The sequence below is a fragment of the Symphalangus syndactylus genome, chromosome X, assembly GCF_028878055.3.
Source record: "Symphalangus syndactylus isolate Jambi chromosome X, NHGRI_mSymSyn1-v2.1_pri, whole genome shotgun sequence".
Taxonomy (NCBI): Eukaryota; Metazoa; Chordata; class Mammalia; order Primates; family Hylobatidae; genus Symphalangus; species Symphalangus syndactylus.
This window is the reverse complement of record NC_072447.2, coordinates 105,625,040-105,633,458: the sequence shown is the minus strand read 5'-3', so window position 1 is coordinate 105,633,458 and position 8,419 is coordinate 105,625,040. Positions and strand designations below refer to the sequence as shown.

Genomic DNA, 8,419 nt, shown 5'->3' with positions numbered 1-8,419 from the left:
GGCTGAGGCAGGAGAATCGCTTGAACCCGGGAGGCGGAGGTTGCAGTGAGCTGAGATCACGGCGCTGCACTCCACCCTGGCAACAGAGTGAGACTCCGTCTCAAGAAAAAAAAAAAAAAAAAGAGAAATATGCACAAAAAAAGGTATCCAGGTATGTCTAAGTATTTTATTTGTGGGGAAAAAAAGATACCCAGGGAATCATTATTGAACAAAAAGACAAACCTAAGGGAAAAATTATTTTTCATAAATTTAAGTTTAGAAAAGTTTCTTTAATGATAATCAAATCCCTTCTCACAATGGAAAGTTCTACATGATCTTAAGGACCAAAATATCATGATCTGAAAAACAATATGGAAAGTTATTTGCAGTAGAAACTATCATATTTACTTAAAAAGCAGCTGAAGTTGCTTTTTTCCAGGTATATAGGCAACATTCCACACCATTCAATACTACCTTCCTTTTGTGAAACATTTTCTTCTGATGGCTTCCAGAATACCAGCCTCCTGATTTTTCTTCTAGGTCACTGGTGGGTCCTCCTCAGTCTTTTGCTGGTTCCTCTTCTCCTCTACTTCTCAATGCTGGCATACCTTAGGTCTCTGTCTTTTGCCACCTTCTCTTCTCTAGCTGTACTAGGTGATCTCATCCAAAGTCATGGTTATTCCCTAATGACTCCCAAATTAATTTTTTAGTCCCAAATTGTACTCTGAAGTCCAGACTTGGATATCCAATTGCCTACACAGCATTTCCAACCTAACATAGCCAAAACAGAACTTGATTCCACATTCCTCCAAACCTGTCGCTCCTCCAGTACACTTCTCAGAATCTCAGAGTTCACCCAATTGACAGGTCAAAAATCTGAGTCATCCTTTACTCCTCTCCTTTTCCTCCTCATATCCAAGCTATCAGCAGACATTATCTTCTCTACTTACAAAATAAGAGTCTGAATCCAACCTCTAACCCCTCCCACCTCAACATTTATCACACTAGTCCAAAACTGTTACCAAGGACACTATAATAACCTAACCAGTCTCTGCTTTCCTCTTTAATCTTCTTCAGTCTAACCTTAACATTGTAGCTCCATATTTCATAAAGGTAAATCAAATTGTCACTCCTCTTCTCAATCTAATTGCTTCCCATTTACATATCCATGCCAGGCTATAAGGACCTGGCTTTCTTCCTTATGTCACTCCCTACCATTCTTCTCTCTTAATGACTACGCTGTAACCTTACTGGCCTCTTTGTTATTCCTCAAACATGCCAAGTAAGTTAACATTTTAGGGCCTTTTCACTTGTTTTTTACCTTTGTCCAGAATGCTCTTTCCCCAAATATTTATATGGCTCATATGCTTACTTCACTGGGGCCTCTGCATATGTCATCTCTTCAAACAGGCTTTCCCAAACCATCTTATCTAAAGTTTCAACCCTCTCCACATTCTGTCCCAGTGGGATTCATCCCGGGATGCAAAGATAATTCAATATACACAAATCAGTAAATGTGATATATCATGTTAACAGAATGAAGGACAAGAGCCATATGATAATCTCAAAAGATACAAAAAAAGCATTTGACAAAATTCAACACATTCTATCCCTATTCCCTGCCCTTTCTTTATAGCATTTGATATATGTTATTGTCTGTCTTCTCCATTGGAATGTAAACTCCATAAAAACAGGTACTTTGGGCTGGGTGCAATGGCTCACACCTCTAATCCCAACACTTTGGGAGGCCAAGGCGGGTGGATCACTTGAGATCAAGAGTTTGAGACCAGCCTGGTCAACATGACGGAACCCTGTCTCTACTAAAAATATAAAAATTGGCTGGGCGTGGTGACAGGTGCCTGTAATCCCAGCTACTCGTGAGGCTGAGGCAGGAGAATTGCTTGAACCAGAAAGTAGAGGTTGCAGTGAGCCGAGATCATGCGTCTGTACTCCAGCCTGGGCAACAGAGCGAGACTCCATCTCAAAAAACAAAAGCAAAAACAAAAACCCAGGTACTTTGTATTGGTCACAACTGTATAACCAGTACACAGAAGAGTACCTGGCACAGAGAAAGGAGCTCAATAAATATTTATTGAATCAATTAATGAGTCAATGGACGAATGGGATTTCTAGTCTGAAGGCCATCCAATAATATAGTTTAGGGTTTGTTTTTTTAATGGGGAAAAAAAAGAACCCCAAGTACGCATCCTTAAAGACAAAAATTAATTCAGCTTGATTCTTCTCAAATGATATGAATTTTATTAGAAGGGACAGTTATTCAATAGCATTGAGGTAAATTTTTTTTTTTTTTTTGAGACAGAGTCTCGCTCTGTTGTCCAGGCCAGAGTGCAGTGGCACGATCTTGGCTCACTGCAACCTCCGCCCCCCAGGTTCAAGCGATTCTCCTGCCTCAGCCTCCTGAGTAGCTGGGACTATAGGCATGTGCCACCATGCCAATTTTTTGTATTTTTAGTAGAGACAGGGTTTTACCATATTGGCCAGCCTCATCTCGAACTCCTGACCTCATGATCCACCCACCTTGGCCTCCCAAAGTGCTGGGATTACAGGCATGAGCCACCACGCCCAGCAGGCAAAATTTTATAGTACATTTTCAGCAATTATTAATTTTAAAAAATTATTAATTTTTTTAAAACTTCAGAATTCCTTCTGACAATAAAATTTCAGTTAGTTTATTTAGTCCTTACACTTAAAAACTGAAGCTACAGACACACACACATACACATATACATATACAATACACACAAACAAAATAGAGCAGTTCCATGAAATCAGACATATATGGAAATGTCTTGATTACCCAACAAATCCTCTCCCCTTCCTTCCCTCATCAAATTGCTATGACTGAAGTCCCAGGAAGTTACCAACTACTTAGGGCTTTTAGAGTCATACATGTTGCATCCTGTTAACTTGGTGTTGGTGCTGTTGTTCACAGTAAGAAAAATGGCAATATCCCCAGAGGCAGCAAAGTATTTTGCATGTTTATGTCTGTGAATTAACTGTCACCACATATTGCCTGCTGTCTTCCATCAATGCAGCTCATAGTACCCAAAATTGTGAAAAAATTCTACCACAAAACAGATGTGTCTTTTTATATACAATTTGGTAGAACGCAGAGCCTGATGATGAAGGGGTCATTTTTCACTGGTAGGCTAAAAAAAATCTAAATTTTGAAAAATCAGTTAGGCACACCAAGGCTTTCCTAAGCCATGAACAGAAGGCCAGTCTGAGTACTCCTTGAGGATGGCAGTCTGTCAGTGAAATAAAAATGGGAACTCAAGATGAGCCACTTTGCTCTAGCAATGAGGAGTGAGTTTAGTCCAGTATGCTCAGTTTATGTCAACATTCATTTAATATTGATTGTTGTCGTTTATGCCCCCTGCTCTGGGAACGGAAGAATGATGAACACTACTTCTTATAAAAAGTTTCAAGCCTTGTAACCCCTGTGAAAATAAATAGTCCAAATACCAGCTCCATTTCTTTCCCTGCAGGCACAGAAAAAGGAAAATTACTTATTGAATATTTTACTATGCTTTTTCTCTATTTCCTCCTCTTTCCCTAAGAAGAGTTTGCAACATCCTGTGTGCACATATCAAAATTAGTTTGGGGGAGGGGGGCGGAAATGAGCTCAGTCACTAAGTAACATTTAAACCAGAAAGTACCCAATTCCAAGGGCTAAACGTCCATTTTATTATGTTGGCAAAAAAATTTAAGTATTGTGCAATGGAAATGTGTCATCATTCTCACACTCTAGGAGATAACATAGCAGATATTTTTTTTTTTTTTTTCTTTTTTTTGAGATGGAGTCTCGCTCTGTCACCCAGGCTGGAGTGCAGTGGCGCGATCTCAGCTCACTGCAAGCTGCGCCTCCCAGGTTCACGCCATTCTCCTGCCTCAGCCTCTCCAAGTAGCTGGGACTACAGGCGCCCGCCACCACACCCGGCTAATTTTTTGTATTTTTATTAGAGACGGGGTTTCACCGTGGTCTCGATCTCCTGACCTCGTGATCCGCCTGCCTCAGCCTCCCAAAGTGCTGGGATTACAAGCGTGAGCCACCGCGCCCGGCCAACATAGCAGATATTATTACATTACTGCCTATATTAAATGTGTAAATAGTTTTTGATAATGAGATAATTATTTTTTTTTTTTTATTTTTTGAGATACGGTTTTGCTCTGTTTGTTGCCCAAGCTGGAATGCAGCAATGATCACAGCTCGTTGTAGCCTCGACTTCCCAGCCTCAAGCAATCCTCCTGCCTCAGCCTCCCGAGTAGCTGGGACCACAGGCATGCGCCACTATGCCTGGCTAATGTTTTAAAATTTTAGTACAGGCATGGTCTTGCTATGTTGCCCAGGCTGGTCTCAAATTCCAGGCCTCCAGGTGTGGGGGCTCACGTCTGTAATCCCAGCACTTTGGGAGGCCAAGGCGGACAGATCACTTGAGGTCAGGAGTTCGAGACCAGCTGGTCAACAGGGAAAAACATCTTCTCTACCAAAAAAAACAAAAATTAGCCAGGCGTGGTGGTACACACATGTAATCCCAGCTTCTCGGGAGGCTGAGGCAGGATAATTGCTTGAACCCGGGAGGCAGAGGTTGCAGTGAGCTGAGATTACACCACCGCACTCCAGCCTGGGGGACAGAGCAAGACTCCTTCTCAAAAAAAAAAAAAAAAAAAAAAAAAATCCAGGCCTCAAGAGATCCTCCTGCCTCAACCTCTCCAAGTGCTGGGATTGCAGGCATCAGCCACAATGTCCAGCCTATGTATGGTTTTGTTACACCAGTCTCATTTCAATCATACTTTATATACATGCAACTGTAACTATCAAGAGTTATATCCTAGATAAGACTAGAAAGAATAAGTGCTAATAAATTCATATTAAAGTCACTGGAATGAATTTGCAAAGCAAACACTTCATTTTGACTTTGTGGAGGCAGCAGGCTTAAGGTTTGGAAGAAAGGAAAGGTATAAATTCTCTTGATGAAATTAAGCTATATGAAATCCCTCAACATGATGAAAGTAAATTTACTTACCCGAATAGAGCTCACGTTTACTGTCCTTTCTTCTGGGCTTTCCTTAAAAACAAACAAACAAAAAACAAAACAAAGCAAAACAAAAAAGAAGTGGGGAGATATGGTGATAGAAATACTTGGTTAGTACAAATCATCAGAAAATTAAGATGGCAATTCACTTGCTCATTTGCAAAGTTCTATTCCTACCATCACTCTTGGATTCCTTTCAAATATCCATCAGCTTTAAGAAATAACATTTTAAAAATTATTGCTAAGTGAAAACTCTTAAACTATATAAAACAGGCCGGGTACGGTGGCTCATGCCTGTAATCTCAACACTTTGGGAGGCCAAGGCGGGCAGATCTCTTGAGACCAGGAGTTTGAGATCAGCCTGGTCAACATGAGACCTTGTCTCTATTTAAATAAATAAACTATGTATAACACAATGCCTTTTTAACAGAATTGTTATAATGATTAAAATAGTTGTTTTAGATGTAGGCAGGTTTTTACCATATATCACTTTTATAAACATAAGATAGTAAATATAAACAAAATAAACTGGTGAAAGTACTTCTAAAACTTCATATTCAGAGTAAACCCCTCTATTCAGAGTACAACTCCTCTGAGTTGTGGGACGTCTGTATTTTTTCACACATCGTCCTCTGTGCCATAGAGTGTTGGTTATGTACCATTTCTTTTTTCTTTTCACTGACACATAATAATTGTACATATCTATGTGGTACAGTGCAATGCTTCAATATGTGTATACATTGTTTAATGATCAAATCATGGTAATTGGCATGTCTATCACTGTAAACATTTCTTTGCTGTGGGAACATTCAAAGTCCTCTCTTGGCTATTGGAAATATACAACGCATTTCTTAAAAGAACTAAAAGCTAGGCTGGGCATGTTGGCTCACACCTGTAATCCCAGCACTTTGGGAGGCTGAGGCAGGCAGATCACAAGGTCAGAAGTTCGAGACCAGCCTGGCCAACGTGGTGAAGCCCCGTCTCTACTAAAAAAAAAAAAAAAAAATACAAAAATTAGCCAGGCATGGTGGCGTGCACCTGTAATCCCAGCTACTTGGGAGGCTGAGGAGGGAGAAATGCTTGAACCTGGGAGGCAGAGGTTGCAGTGAGCCGAGATAGTGCCACTGCACTCCAGCCTGGGCAACAGAGCAAGAATCCATCAAAAAAAAAAAAAAAAAAGAACTAAAAGCTAATGGTGCTGGGGTCTCAATTATGTAAAGCTAACTACTTTTGGCTCCTGCTTCAGGAAAGTCCATTAACAAGTATGAATCACTGCTTCTGCCCTCCCTCCCTCCAAATCATTGTGTTTTTGAGGATTACAACAATGCTCCAATATTGTCTCCAGACTTTTTCCCCAAGCTGCTGACATCCATCCTGCTAAGTCTGATTCTGGCAGTCTGCCTGTGCACACTCCAATAGCAAATGACAAATATGCCATGATTCCTACCTGACTGACAATGACCACAACGATGTATCTGATCTCTTAGAAGCAGGAAAGTGAAAAAAAAGTTTTTGAAATTGATGAATATACTACTCACTGATGAATTCCATATTCTATTTATTTCTCTAGCTTGAACATCTCTTCTGAATACCAAGCCCCAACTGTCTACTTATATTTTTTTCTTGGATATCTAACAAGCATCTCAAATTTAAGCAGGTCAAACAGAACTTGATTCTCAAATTGTCCTCCTAACAAAACAAAATAACCTCTCCTATTCTCTCCTCAGTATTCCTCTTAATAATAAATGGAACCACCATCAACCCAACTGTTCAAGTCAAAAAACCAAAGAGTCAGCCAGGTGCAGTGGCTCACACCTGTAATCCCAACACTGGGAGGCCGAGGCGGGCGGATCACCTGAGGTCAGGAGTTCAAGACCAGCCTGGTCAACATGGTGAAACCCCGTCTCTACTAAAAATACAAAAAAATGAGCTGGGCACGGTGGCAGACGCATGTAATTCCAGCTACTTGGGAGGCTGAGGCAGGAGAATCGCTTGAACTCGGGAGGCGGAGGTTTCAGAGAGCCAAGATCATGCCATTGCACTTCAGCCTGGGCAACAAGAGTGAAACTCTGTCTCACAAGGAAAAAAAAGTCCAGGCGCGGTGGCTCACACCTGTAATCTCAGCACTTTGGGAGGCTGAGGCAGGCTGATCACGAGGTCAGGAGATGGAGACCATCCTGGCTAACACAGTGAAACCCCCTCTCTACTAAAAAATACAAAAAATTAGCCAGGCGTGGTGGTGGCTACCTGTAGTCCCAGCTACTCGGGAGGCTGAGGCAGGAGAATGGCATGAACCTGGGAGTCGGAGCTTGCAGTGAGCTGAGATAGCACCACTGCACTCCAGCCTGGGCAACAGAGTGAGACTCTGTCTCAAAAAAAAAGGGTCATTTTCTCATTCCCACTTCCAATCAAACTATCATCAAGTCCCATCTGTTCTACCACTGCAATATACCTCAAATCAGTCCATTTCTGTCAATTTCCATTACTACCCCTTGCATACAAATCACTGTCAATATCTCTTGTCTAGACTTCAGCAGTAGCCACCTAATTGGTGTTCCTGTTTCCACTCGAGCCTCTTCTTATAACCCCATACTCCATAAAGAAGCCAAAGTGATCTCTATTGGCCAGGCACGGTGGCTCATGCCTATAATCCCAGCACTTTGGGAGGCCGAGGTGGGTGGATCGCTTGAGGTCAGGAGTTCAAGACCAGCCTGACCAACATGGCAAAACCCCGTCCCTACTAAAAATACAAATAATAGATGGGCGTGGTGGCGCAAGCCTGTAATCCCAGCTATTTGAGAGGTGGAGGCATGAGAATCACTTGAACCTGGAAGGCGGAGGTTGCAGTGAGCTGAGATCATGCCACTGCACTCCAGCCTGGGTGACAGAGCGAGACACTGTCTCAAAAAAAAAAAAAAGTGCTCTCTCTCACATCAACTCAGACCACTTTACAAACCTACTTAAAAATCATTCCAGCCAGGCGCGGTAGCTCATGCCTGTAATCCCAGCACTTTGGGAGGTTGAGGCAGGTGGATCACCTGTGGTCAGGAGTTCAAGACCAGCCTGGTCAACATGGTGAAACTCTGTCTCTACTAAAAATACAAAAATTAGCCAGGCGTGGTGGCACATGCCTGTAATCCCAGCTACTCAGGAGGCTGAGGCAGGAGAATCGCTTGAACCCAGGAGGCGGAGGTTGTGGTAAGCGGAGATTGCGCCATTGCACTCTAGCCTGGGCAACAAGAGCAAAACTCTGTCTCAAAAAAAAAAAAAAAAGCCATACTGCCCAAAGCAATTTACAGATTCAATGCTATTCCTGTTAAACTACCAATAACATATCCATCAACACATGAATGGATAAAGAAAATGTGGTAGATATACACAAT

General features: G+C 41.9%; 1 protein-coding gene across 6 annotated transcripts in view; it reads right to left on the bottom strand.

Annotated features, from left to right (window-relative positions):
- Positions 1-2,647: 2,647 nt before the first annotated feature.
- The window catches only part of CENPI (centromere protein I), a 71,132-nt gene continuing 65,360 nt past the window's right edge, over positions 2,648-8,419 (bottom strand). For 4 of the 6 annotated variants that reach the window (XM_063635079.1, XM_055269402.2, XM_063635080.1 and 1 more), the window contains 2 exons: positions 5,028-5,069; positions 2,648-3,482 (listed from right to left, as the gene is read on the bottom strand). In XM_063635079.1, the coding sequence (XP_063491149.1) occupies positions 3,348-3,482; positions 5,028-5,069 (177 nt within the window). In that variant the 3' untranslated portion in view covers positions 2,648-3,347. The remainder of the gene's footprint in view (positions 3,483-5,027; positions 5,070-8,419) is intronic. The other 2 variants (XR_010119711.1, XR_010119710.1) reach the window with 2 other exon arrangements.